The 13,549-nt window shown below is 53.6% G+C and overlaps 1 protein-coding gene across 4 annotated transcripts in view; it reads right to left on the bottom strand.

Moving 5' to 3' along the window:
* The window catches only part of ARHGAP26 (Rho GTPase activating protein 26), a 99,343-nt gene that overhangs the window by 11,025 nt on the left and 74,769 nt on the right, over positions 1–13,549 (bottom strand). For 3 of the 4 annotated variants that reach the window (XM_088063710.1, XM_005523708.3, XM_014253152.2), the window contains exons 19-20: positions 12,997–13,135; positions 9,798–9,951 (exon numbers count right to left, since the gene is read on the bottom strand). In XM_088063710.1, the coding sequence (XP_087919836.1) occupies positions 9,798–9,951; positions 12,997–13,135 (293 nt within the window). Of the gene's footprint in view, positions 1–9,079; positions 9,553–9,797; positions 9,952–12,996; positions 13,136–13,549 lie in introns of those variants that run through there. The other variant, XM_014253151.2, reaches the window with a different exon arrangement.

The raw sequence follows: 13,549 nt of genomic DNA on the forward strand, positions 1-13,549 counted from the left end.
AGCAACTCCCCCCAGGAGCTGCCACTGTCAGCTCTCCAAAGGGAGAAAGGTTCCTTTCACTCTTCAAGCAATTTCTGGAAATGACCAGAACAGTTATTCCCCACCGTAAAAAATTCATTCCTGACTAAGGAGTATCCCCCACATAACTTGACAGGAGGCCACTTCCAGGCTCAGATCTTAACAGAAAATAAAGATGGTTTCTTTGAGCCTCATCAGCACAGGCTCACACTCTCATTTTTTAGCATGTAAATCTGTTATAAAATAAATGAAAAATAAATGGGACCTCAAAGCCCTTCCAGTGCCACCCCTGCCATGGCAGGGACACTTCCCCTGTCCCAGGCTGCTCCAAGCCCTGTCCAGCCTGGCCTTGGGCACTGCCAGGGATCCAGGGGCAGCCCCACCCTGCCAGGGAACAATTGCTCCCAGTATCTCCACCTATCCCTGCCCTCTGGCAGTGGGAGCCATTCTCACTACCAGTCCAGACCCTTGTCCAAAGTCCTTCTCCAGCTCTCCTTCAGGCCCTGGCAGGGGCTCTGAGCTCCCCCTGAGCCCTCTCCTTCCCAGGTGAGCACCCCCAGCTCTCCCAGCCTGGCTCCAGAGCAGAGGGGCTCCAGCCCTGGAGCACATTTGTGGCACAGAAGGGAATAAACTTCCCCTGCTCCTCGGGTTCCCCCAGGGACACCCTGGGCACTGTCTGGAGCCATCCCCAGGCCTGACTTCCCTTCCCTCTCCACACAGTCTGAAGCCAGAGGGATTTTCCTCAGCTCCACAGGTGTCACAGCCACTGGCACTCATGTTTTTCCAGGTGCTGGTGCAGACATCACCGAAAGATGGATCAGTGCTCCTTCCCAGTGCCCAGCCAGGACACCTCCCCTGCAGGACCCCTCACTCGCAGGCCTGGGGCACGGTGCCAGTGCATGGGGACAGGCAGGGGACTGCTGCCAGCTCTGCTGCTGCTGACAATGTCCCAGCTTAGCACTGCCCTGTCACCAGTGTCTGCACAGCAGCAGGGGATTGGGTTACCCCCAGGTGAGGGGAAAGCGCTGGCCTTACAGCTCCAGCTAATTTAGGAGATTAATCAGGCACAAGGATCTCCTTTCAGAGGAGACACGATGTCTTTGTGAGGCAGCAGCCCTGCTCTCCTGGGTCCCCTCGGGGGATTGTCAGCCTTTTGCTGGGGAAGGGGCAGAGGGGGGGGTCCCCATCTGAACCCCACTCACGTCCCCTTGGCCACCCCAGCTCCTTCAGCAGTTGGAGCTGCCGGGCCAGGGGGGAGCTGTGGGATGCTCCCAGCACTGCCAGCGCTGTGTGGTGCAGCTGGAGCCTCAAAAACACTCCCAGAGCCATCAAAAGACTCTTACAAGGGAGAGTCTGGGCTACATCCCGGGGTTTGAATTGATCTCCCTGCAAAAAGAGGAACCAAAGAATGCACTCGGCCGTTTCTCTGTTTCATCTGAGGTGGCATTGATAGGTGGCAGGAAGACCTAATGTACCATCCTTCTGCTTTCAGCAGGCTCTGTGAAAGGTTTGGCTGTGCCCAAAGGAAACTCGGACAGACTGAGCAGAGGGGCTGGGAGCAGAGCTGGACGTGGGGGCTGAGCAGGCTGGGGCACCCTGGGACCCCAAAATCAAAGGGGGGAAGGCAGGCAGGGGAGGAGAGAGAGAACAAGAGAGGCCTGGGCAGCAGGATGATGATCCTGAGCTCCACACAGCAGCTCTTCACACAGAGTGCCTGTGACTGCCCCGGGGAAGGCTTTGGTGGAGCATCTTTGATTCCTGCATCTGCAACTGCAAGGGATTTCAAATCCTGCTCTGTTTGAAAGCAAAATTTCCATTAGCCAATATCTGTCTGAGGCAGTTCCTTTGAAGATGCTGCTATGCAGCAATCCCCACACTAATTACAGGAATTAGGAAAGCAATGGAGTACAAGATCTCTTTTTTTTCCAAGGCTTTCTAGAAAGCTCCTCTTAAGCATCACGTGCCGCTGAAGTTTTAAGGTGCTTTTTTACAACTCTTGCAAGGAAATCTAAATTCACTCAGCTCGTGAGAAGCACCCTTAGATGTTCCCAGAGCATCATCCAAATAGAAGAGTGCTCCACAAAGGCAGAGACATCTGAGGAGTCTCCAGAGGGGCAGCACTGGGAAAGGCTGAGGGTGGGGGGTCAGGCTGCAGGAGCTGTGGGGTGGCCTGGGCTGTGGAGCCCCTGAAGAGGCTGCTCGTCTGTCTGTCCATCTGTCCATCTGTCTGTCCATCTGTCCATCTGTCTGTCCATCTGTCCATCTGCAGCCACCCCCACACCCCCTGTGACTCCAGACCCCCGAGGAGCAGAGCCATGGCCAGGGCAAGGCAGAGGGTTCAGAGCCAGCCCCAGCTCGTTGCTGCTGCCCCAGAGGGCTCAGCCTGACAAATCCCCTCGGCTCGAATGGATGAATGCAGGAAATATTTTGATATATGACCACTGGGTCATGTGGGGCTGGCCACAGGGCTGGAGACTTGTTTTATGTGAACATTTGCCTTCATTTTCAAATTTAATTAGTGGGAAGTTTCTAGACCAAGAGCCGAGCGAAGAGTGAAGGAGCTAAAGCTTTACACAGTTGTTGTGCCAAACTCCAGGGCCCAAGGAAAGCCCACAGAGCAGGAAAACAGATCCCACCTTTTCCTCCTGCGGGCCTGCAGCAGCACACAGAGATGCTGGGGCAGGCAGGATCCCACTGCTGGGGGCTTCTCCTACCCAAACTGCCTGAAACATCCCACCTCAAATGGAAATCTGTCACCTCCCTCTGCCTTCCCCAGACCAACCCCTGCTCCTGCAGCCCACGAGCAGCACTCTTTTCCACACATCTTAAAATACCTCAGGGAAGGATACAGATGCTTAGAAAATAAACTCTGGATTATTTAAGCACAGCAAGGGAAGGAATTCACAGAATCATTAAGGTTGGAAAAGACCTCCAAGATCATAAAGTTCAACCTTCTATAAGAAATCTGTACATATACATGTGTGTGTATATATATATATATACACAGATATCAATTTAAAGATTATATGGCCATCAGCAACTAAGCCTCAAGTATATTTATCTGTGGAGTCTATTGAGTTTGCTGCTTGTGTTTTCCACGAGCCAGGTTTGAGGACATTTGCAAGAGCCCTGAATCACTCTGGTTTACGGAGCTTTCTCACCACGGGCACGATCTAGGACTCCCAAGCTAAAACTGCTCTAAAAGAAACAAACACACAGACACCCTCACAACAGTCTGCACCAAAAAAAATAAGTCATAAGATAGTTTGAATGTTATGTCATCTGGAATCAGCCAAGCAGCAGACTGGGAATTTTAGGAACTTTTCTCAAGTAAGAGGACGGGGAGCTAGGCGGGTTCTGTTCTAAGCTGGCAGCAATCTCTGCTCCTCCTGAGCACAAACCAACCCCTGGCTGAGGCACAGAAGATGCAAACCCTGAGCAGCCACACAAGGAGGCATCGAGGGGAGGGGAGATGAAATAATAGAGTACCCTGACCCTGCCTGGAAGGGAGCAGCAAAAGCCTGGCTTGGGGACCCAGGGCTGGGGGCCACCCAGGGCACCTCCTGCACCAGCTCCGGCCATCCCACTGTGCAGGAACCTCAGATATTGGGTGTAAAACCCCCTGTCCCAGCCCAGGACCACAGCTGGGAATGGGCCTGCTCCTCTTAAAGAGCAATTTAGATAAGGCTGTTCTGGAGCTGCTCTGATTACGAGATTTTACCTAATCCCCCAAAAATGCCATTTATTGTTTGGCAGCCCGCAGATCCACCCCTCGGGGCAGGCCTTGGCCATCCAAAGCCAGATTAGGCAGAAGAGCAGAGTTTTGGGGTCTGGGCTGAGCTTTGAGTGGCTGCAGGGAGCGGTTGGAGGGAGACACTTCCCCCCAGCCCCAGTGTCCAGCTGTCACCATGGGGTCCAGCACACAGGGGGTGCTCGGGGTGAATCCCCCCAGGGAAGGGCAGCAGGGGACACAGAGCAGAGGAAGGTCCCCAGGGAGCCCCAGCCCTGCTCTGCTGGCCCCAACACGCCTCTCCCAGCTCTTGGCTTGTGCTGGAGCCGCGGTGGCTCCCGGCCAGGCGGCCACAATGCAGTGGAAGGAAGAAGAAACAGCTTTGTTTTGCCCAAAGCCTCGCAATTAATCAAGTTCCTATTTCCTCGCAGTTCCACGTTCCCCACCCCAAATGCAGCAGGGAGCTCCCAGCCATGGCAGAGCCCCGGCGCCGAGCACAGGGCTTCCTTTGCCATTTCATCTGAACACTGAACCAGAAAATGAGATTGAAATGGAAACGTCTTTGCTACAGTGAGAACCACTCAGGGCCCTCAGAGTCCAGCGCAAGATGGGAGCCTCTGGGGCAGCCCCATTCCTGCCAGCACCATCCCCTGGGACCCCCCTGGGCACCAGCTCTCCCAGCCAGGAGGAACACACGGAATCCCAGAGTCACTGAGGCTGGAAATGACCTCCCAACCCATCGAGTCCAGGTTGTGCTCAATCCCCACCTTGTCCCCAGCCCAGAGCTCTGAGTGCCACCTCCAGGAATTCCTGCCATTCCTCCAGGGATGGGCATTCCAAACCTCCCTGGGCAGTTCCAAGGCCTGGCCACCCTTTCCATGGAGAAATTCCTCCTGATTTGGACCCCTCCAAGCACAAGTCACTGTTTTTATAGTGACACACACTGCAAAACAAAACACCAGTGCATTTTCCTGGCCTTTATCCAAATTGAAGCGGGGCTGAATCTCAGGGTGGAAGGAGAGCGGGTGAGGATCCAGGTTCCTCGGGGACAGGAGCACTTGATGCACGAGCCAATTTCTTAAACAGAAGTCCCAGAGATGCCATTTCAGAGGGACATTCCCAAAGTGGCTGCCGGGAAGGCAGGATGAGGGTGGGACCTGTGCCTCTGCACCTCTAATTGCCATTATTCTTCAGGATTATAAACAACAGGAGCAGAGATTGATGAAAGCTCAGCAGAACGAGGGCCTGGGAGCACAGGGAGAGGAACTGGAGGTCAGGCAGGTTAAGGACTCATTTCTGGCTCACCACAGCCCCTCTGGATGAGGACAGATGGGCAGGCACAGCCTGGTCTCTCCTGCAGCTCCCCAGCAGAGGAACCAGCAGCAGTTAAAGGCCTGTTTGCTTCACCTCACCTGCTTTTGCTTTCATGCGATAATTGTCTAAGTTATTTGCATTTTAAGAGACCATTTTTCCAAAAAAAATCCTACCCTCTCCTGTTTGATGTGTTGCCCCATCCCTGGAAGAGTGCAAGGACAGCCTGGACAGGGCTTGGAGCAACTTGGGATAGTGGAAGGTCATTCCAAACCAAAGCAGTCTGTGGTTCCGTGATTCTGGGATGCTGCACTTGGATTTGGGACGGTGAAGGCCCCCAGAGCAGCAGAGCACAGGAACAGAGCAAAGGGAGGAAGGTGCAGCAGCACCCCAGTCCCTGCTGTGCTGTCCCCTGTCCCCCTGCCCCACAGCTCACCCCCAGCCACTTGGAGAAGTTCCTGATGGAGACAGTAATATCTGAAATTTCTCTCATTTTCAGGCATGGAAAGAGAAATGTTCAGTTTTAACTGGGATGCCTAATGAAGATTTATTTATGTGGGAATAACCACTCTTCCTTGGAGTAACTGGGTTATTTTTTCATGACCACTAGACCTTAGATCTGCTCCTCATTTCTTTCCGTACCCACAGAGGGCAAAGAAATAGCCATACTTGGTCAGTGAGAAAATGAAATTAAATGCAAATAGACATGTACTGACTAAATCTGAGTTTCCCAAGGTTATTATTTCCCTAAATGCCAAGTCCCTGGGGTGAAGGAGGGGCAGCATCAGCCTGGGCCAGGGCTGGCATGTGGGGGCTCAGCCTGGCCCATGGCCCCATCCACCAGGGCCCCGGGCCTGAGGGTGAGGATGGGCAGAGCACTGGGAACACTGGCAGGCCTGGAGGCACGGATGAACATGGGAAGGGTGTTAAACTGGCTGTGTCTCCTTGGCTGCGACCACCCAGTGCCACCCCTGACACAGGCAGGGACAGCTTCCACTGGCCCAGGCCACTCCACGCCCTGGCCAGCCTGGCCTTGGAAATTCTCAGGGATGAGGCAGCCCCAGCTGCTCTGGGCAGCTGTGCCAGGGCCTGCCCACCCTGCCAGGGAACGATTCCTGCCCAAAATCCCATTGAACCCTCCCCTGTAAGGCATTCCCTTGCCCTTGCCCTGCCTCAGCTGAAGAACGCATCTCTGCTGGAAACACCATGCTCTCTGCTTCATGCTTGGCTGTTTTCTGAGGAAGCTGCTTCCTGCAGAGGCAGGATAAAGACACCCAGCAGGACACAGACACCAAAGGGACACAGAAACCAAAGGGACACAGAAACCCAGCACTGCTTTGGACACAAATCCCTGCCCAGGGTTCGGTGGCCCCGGTGGCTGCAGCCACAGCGACAGCTCCTGGCACGGGGCAGCAGTCCCGCTGACTCACCCAGTACAACTCCTGCCCAGAGCAGTTTTTCCATAAAAATAAACCCAGCCCTAATAAATAAATGCATTCCCATCGTAAAAGCCCGATTGGTGGCTGGGAAGGAAGAGCCTGAGCCCTGCAGCAAAACAATTTCCCTCTGGATTGGAGACTCTGCACTGTGCTCCAGGGAAAGCTGATGAGAAGGAGCTCCTTTCCTGGGGAGGGGGACAGGGGGACCAGCAGCGAGGTGGAGGGACCCCAGCCCCAGCACTTCACGGCTGCAGCAGAGGAAGAAGCGACACTCGCTGACGAGGGGGATTTGGGAACTGGCGCAGCTCCCGGCAGAGCAGACCTGGGGGATACACGAGCATTTAGCAGTGCTCAAGGGCTTTTGTAAACAGAAGCTCAAACAAACATCTCTCGTTTCACAGATGGTGCTCACAGTTTACAGCTGGCACATTTAAAGGCCACCTTGGACACACTGGTGCTCACAGCCTCAAATGGGACACAAGAAACGCCCCAGGCCTGCAGGCCTCAACATCTGCACTCCAAGGAGCCTCCCTCTGGCACCCACTGGAGTTATTTCCACAGGAATATCAGTGGGACTCCTCAGTAGGAACAAAGAACATCAGAATGACCCAACTGCTTTCCCTGCAGCTCCCCGGTGAGCGCAGGCTCCCAGCTCAGCAGGCCGGGGGCTGCCAGCACACAGCCCCTCCTGAACAGCTGCCCACAGCTAAGAATTACAGAAAACTGGGAACACAAGAGAAAACCCCAAAGTCCTGAAGCAGAGCTCAGGGATAGGTATCACAGGAGCAGCAGAGGATCTGGCAGAGTTCAAAGGAGCACAAACCTCGAGGCACCTCCAGGTGCTCCCCATGGCCACAGATCCTAACTGTGGGCCCAGTAATTCCAGGGGAGCACCAGAACCCCTGGCACGGCAGCAGCAGGGCCCCAGCCTGGGGCACAGAGCGAGGCAAAGCCCACATTTCTCAGCTGCTGGGACAAACAGAAGTGTCTTTATGGGGACGTTATTTGGGCAGCCCCGCGGAGCAGCGGGGACGGAGCCGCCGGACACTGGCACCATTCAGACACCCTGCCCCAGCCAGCCTGCAGCCACAGGGCAGGGCTGGGGACAGTCCTGCTGCTGGCAGCCCTCCTCACCCTCCTCATCCTCACCACTGCAAACCCAGGCCCACCGAGGGCAGAACCCCACGGAGCTCTCAAAAACACAGGCACAGCCCCCTTGCCGGGCAAGCGCGGGGAGTGACATCCACACACGCTCAATCAAATCAGGTTAGATGTTGCACTTCTCATTGAAAGATTGGATTAAAGACATTTAAATGGCCCAATATTTGGGGTCACAGAGGATATTTGTCCTGTGGATCCGTATTTCAACCTTTAGCTCAACACAGCCCAGAACCCCGTATGTTTCTGTGTGTGTAGGAATTATCTCATGATCACCCAGCTTGTGGAAAAGCACCAAATGGCACCAGCACTGCCAGAGCCAGGAGCTCCAGCACTGTCCTGCTCAGCTCAGCTCACCTCACAGAAATAAAGGCTCTGTAACTGGCACAAGCATCTGGTTCAGTGCCAGCCCGCTGACCTAATCCCTCGGGAACAGCACGGTGCCTCCACTCCCCAGAGACCCACACAGCTTTAACTGAGTGGTTCTGCTGAATTCCTTTCTAACTCCTGGTAAGAAAGAAATCATTAGGAAGAGGCAGCTCTTGGAATCTGAAAAACTGTGAATTTGGCAAGCAATCCTTGTAAGGTCCCAGCAACACCCAGGCTCATTCTGTGATAAGACACACCATTTTTTTTCCCCTTTGAAGGATAAACAGACTAAAGCCATCCTGTTTTGGGAATGGGATGAGACTGACTCCAGAGCTTCAACCAGGCATGACAGAGAGAAGCATCTTTACTCTGTATGTACCATATGTAAAGCACAGCCTTGATTTGGAGGTGTCCTACCTTTGGGTGGTCTGTCCTGCCCCACAGCTCTCCCCTGTGGGATGATCCCCACGGAGCAGGCACGGCACAGGGCTGGGCACACCGAGGAGAGGCTGGGGGGCTGCTGCAGCTCGGGGTTTAGTGGCAGGAGGAGGATGATGGAAGCAGAGCAGATGGTGAAGCTGGATGAAGCCTGTGTCCGTTCCACACTTACCTTCCTGCCTGGCAGAGCCGGGCAGGGCCTGGAGCCATCCCGAATGCTGCAGGGAGAGCTGCACCTCAAACCCCAAACCCAACCCAGCCAAGGCAACAGCGTCACCCTGCCCACAGCACCCGTCCCAGCACCCTGCCGAGCCCCCTCTGGCACCCAGCGAGCCCAGGCATGGCCCTGCTGCCCCCAGGGCATGGGGGCAGCTCTGGAGCAGTGGGAACCGGGAGTGTTGGGGCTGTGGGAGGGTGGGAAGGACGGTGTCCCTGCACTGGGACATTCCACAGCCGGCAGTGCCGGGAGGGGAGCAGCGTTCCTGCCGCCCATCCGCAGGGATGCTCCATCTCCTGCAGGTCAGGGATGCTCCATCTATCTCCTGCAGGTCAGGGATGCTCCATCTCCTGCAAGTCAGGGATGCTCCATCTCCTGCAGGTCAGGGATGCTCCATCTCCTGCAGGTCAGGGATGCTCCATCTCCTGCAGGTCAGGGATGCTCCATCTCCTGCAGGTCAGGGATGCTCCATCTCCTGCAGGTCAGGGATGCTCCATCTCCTGCAGGTCAGGGATGCTCCATCTCCTGCAGGTCTGAGCAGCCCTTCACATGGTGGGGAAGGGAGCTTCTGTGGGAAAATGCTGCGGGGCCGCAGGAAGGAAATTCCCCCGGCGGAGCCGCCATCGCGCGAGGGCTCCGCGCGGCGAGTTCAGGGACTTCATAAATAACTCGGCCGTCCCCAGGGAGGCTTTGCTAAGGTCACTATTTTTTCCCTTGAACTTTCCAGATGAAGGAAGCAATAGCAGAAGCAACAGCACAGATTTGGCCGGAGATCAACTGTACTGACAACAGTCGCAGGATTGAACTCAGAAGAAAAGTCCTTTGTGCGTGTTGGAGTTATCACCAGATGGGCCGGGCAGCACTGGCGAGTTCTGCTCAAAATTATTCCACGTGGACAAAACCATCAGAGCTGGAACCGATGGCAGATGTAACCCACAGAAACTAATTCCACTGCTTACACCGAGTTAAAAATGGAGGGCCAACGTTTGGTGCCCATTAAAAATTAAAATGTGAAATTGTATTCTTCAGCATACTGCTGAGGTTGAGAATAAGAAACAATTCTAATTAAAGATTAAGGATGGAGAGTCTATAAAACACTAATTACCATTGTACTTACAGGGAATTCGGCCTGTTGGGCTTAATTACTTCTAGTTCAAGATCACTCGAGTTCAGGCTGGGCTGGGGAGCGCTGTTGGAGTTGAGGAAGCTGTTTGCGTTTGAAGAGATGACGGATTCCAGGCTGGAGTTGATGATGCTGTTCCTGTTCTCCTCTAAAAGACACCAAAACCCAAGAATCACCAGCTGCCACTGCAGACAAAGTGAAGGACAAATGGCTGTCAGGGCATGGAGTGTTCCAGGAAACCCTGTGCCAGTGCAAACAGGGACATCTCCCCAGAGCTCAGTTAGTTACTGACACATTATACATTAAACCACAAGAAATACCAGGTACCCTTTGGCTCTTTTGGGTTTAAGATACAGATACATTTAAATGAACACCATTTTTAGTAGAAAAATACACACTTTTCTCAAGGTATTAATATTTTACATTCCCAGCAGCATCCAAAATGCCACAACCTGAAAGAAATAGAAATGTAAGCTATGTACAGGAATGGATTTGTGTGACTGAAATCAGTCCCAAAGGACAGAGGGTTTGGTGACAGAGCAGGACAATGAGCCAACAAGCAGCACAGACATTTCTCTGTCCCCAAGTCTGAAAGCTGAACCCTCAGGGCTCAGAGGCACCAGCGTCTTGTGATGAAAAAGATGATCCAAGCAAAGAGGGAAGAGTGAAGAAAACCAGAGCACTGACCTCCACAAATACTGACAGGCAGATGTGGCAGCCAGCAGATGAAAAAGAAAAGAAATTAAGCTGTCTAAGGACCTAAAAACCCCAAATCCCTCTGTTTTTGCAACCGCCAGAGCAGGTTTTAGGCAGCCCATGAGAGGCCACCTGTGCACAGTGGCCAAGTGCAGGGACTGCCCATGCTGAGCCTGGCCAGCCCCAAAGCCCTGAGGAGCTGACCTGAACCTTGGAGTGTGGACTGACACCAGCCTAGTATTTGCAAACATCTTCTGCCCAAGGCTGAAGGCTGGGAATAAGCTCCATAAGCTTGGCAGCTCAGCGTGGATTGTCCCTCTAATCTCCACGGCAGCCACGTGCCAAGAGCGAGTTCGGAGTCCCGACAGCCACAGGAATGGAAATGCCTCAGCTCAAGGGGAAGGGAGATGAATGGCAGAATCTGAAACTCCTGCTTTATTTTACTTCCTCCTTTTTAAAAGGGTGAAACTGTACTTTGCTTCATGTTTTCGAAAGCTCATGTGAAGGATTCTTCGCTGGAAGATTTAATTTGGTTTTACAGCCCCAAGAGCAGAGCTGCCCATCAGCTCAAGGGTGTTTCCAGCACACAGAGAAAGGAAAAGCCTTTCACCCCTTCCCCAAACTTTCTGTCTGTGGTGGGAGGTCAGGCAGGCAGAGCCACTGGATCCTCACCTTTGTCTCCAGGAACACTTGGATGGGGCAGGGCTCTGCCTGATAACTGATCAGGGCACTTTGGTGACAGTGACCCCAGGGACCAGAGAGGGGATGACAAAAGAACTGATAAGGAAGAAAATGGTGTTTGCTGTGTTGGTGACACTTGTGTCACCCTACTCCCTGGGTCAGATATGGATAAAAAAGTAAATGTTTAACAACAAAATAATCACTATAATCATAGATTAATCACAATTACCTAATCTGCTCCCTGTATGCTGAACGTGATAATTTTTGACTTAGACACAGCCTGGTAGTGAAAATTTTAGAAAGATATTGGACTTTGATGAACAGATTTCAAGTGATGGAAAAATCCACTCTCCCATTCCACTTCTTTTTATGTCAAACTGCTCCCAGTCTTAAAAAATGTGCACCCTGCTCCCATTTAGAATGTTTCTAGCTTCAATTTCAACTTTCCATTTCTGTGGTGCTCAACTGGGCTTGTGAAGCCCTTGTGCTTCACCCTGACTTAAGAGCCTTGGTCTGTCTCCAGACCAGTAAGGAAGCAAAGGAAGAAGAAAAGAAGAAGAAAAGAAACCTCACATATTTCTTGTGATGTGCAGCAGGGAAGGCAAATAAAACAGGAGTGGCTTCCCAAAGACACAGGAGGTTATGGACTGTCAGGAGAGAAAATAAGAAAATGTTGCTTCACATGGGAATAAATAAATGCAGAAATAAAGAAATGAGCTCAGTTCCTCTCCCAGGCATGGGGAGCATGGCACACAGAGGCTCCAGCAGCCCAGAGAGCCTGGAGGCTGGCAAGCCACTGCTTAGTTAGCAGCAAATAAATTACTGGGGCTCCAAGTTTTCAAAAGCGGCGTTTGATATTTGAGGCTTCACCGAGGGCTGTCCCACACCATTTCCAGAGCACGCTCTGGGGCCAGCACTGCTTCCTCAAACCCACGCGGATCTTTCCGCCACCCTCCCAAAGGAGAGTGCCTGGTGATTAACAGTAACTTAATCAGACAAACCCACGTGTTTTGAGAGTCAGCAAAGTCCACAGCAACCACTCTGTGCACCCTGGGGAGCTGGCTATCCCCAGCCCTCCCCTGCTCCTGGCTCCACGTGTGCCTGTCCTGCTCACCAGGAGACTCTGGCTTTTTTACCGAAGCGGGAGAGCTCCCTGTGTGCAGCTGCCTGGCTCTGGGAGCACACGGGCAGGAAGAAGCAGAGCTGGGAACTGGGTTTGCTCTGTAACATGAAACAACAGCCTGAGCAGACACATTTCTGCCACCCCATGAGCAGGGCTGGGGCCTTGGCTCCTTCACCCAAATATCTGGAGCTTCAATTAGTGACAGAAATGGAAAGATGAGCTCCAACATTTTTAAACTGCCACGGTACATAATCCTCAGGAAAATGCCGAACCTCCTGGCCGAGTTTTCCTGTCTGTAAAAGGCAAAGTGCCCGAGGGCATCCCGAAAGGGCCGCCCTGGGGGGACGCCGGCGGGCCCTGGGCACAGGTGTGGCACCCTCGTCCCGCAGCTGATGGCAGCGATGACGGGCCCAGGAACATGAGAAGGGGACACGCAGGGGCCCGTCAGGTGGGGAGGGCACAGCAACACTTTATCCCGTGCTAAGGCAGCCCCATGCCGAGCCCCAGCTAAGGGCTTGGATGCCAGGAGAGATTCCACTCCCCACTAACGCAACAGCAGAGGAAACCGAAGCCTGACCCTGTTATGGAATCATCCCTTCCACTGACAGCGGGAAAGCTGCAGGGGAATGGCACGGGAATGACACTCTGAAAGGCGTGATTAGGGCAAGGCTGCAGGGCTGGGAGGGCACTCACGCTTCTCGTTGGGCTGGGGCGTGTGGAAGAGCGTCAGCGGCCGCTCGCTGCACGAGGGAGGCTTCGACTCCGTGCTCTTCTTGCGGGATAACAGCAGCTGCGAGTTCGACGCCGGAGCCTCTGGCACCGTGTTAAATATCTGTTAAAAACAATAAACAAGCTGTTCTTTGGCATCACCCCGTGGAACAGGACAGCTGCCCACCTGCCTGGGCTGCATGGCCCCACAGCGCAGCCTCTGAGGGGGACATGCCCTCAACAGGGCAACATTTTGGGGACGGATTCCTAAATTCCACGTTCCCTCTCTGTCTGCACTCCTCTCCTTTTCACCTGCAAGCTGTGCAGATGCACACTGCAAGCTGTGAAGAACCCTGAGACTCTGGCACTCTGCTGACTTTCTGGGGGTGCAGGTGATGATGAGCAGCCCAGACAGAGCAGCCAGTGTCCCCCCTGTGCCCCCACTGAGAGATCAGCCCACGGCTGCAGACCAGATTGGGAAAGTCTTTGCAACTTCCAGCCACAGCTGTCAGAAAACTGAGTAATCACATTTTTCTCA

The sequence above is a fragment of the Pseudopodoces humilis genome, chromosome 17 (genome assembly GCF_049639895.1).
Source record: "Pseudopodoces humilis isolate 2021_Gansu_Grassland_sample_001 chromosome 17, ASM4963989v1, whole genome shotgun sequence".
In the NCBI taxonomy this organism is placed as follows: Eukaryota; Metazoa; Chordata; class Aves; order Passeriformes; family Paridae; genus Pseudopodoces; species Pseudopodoces humilis.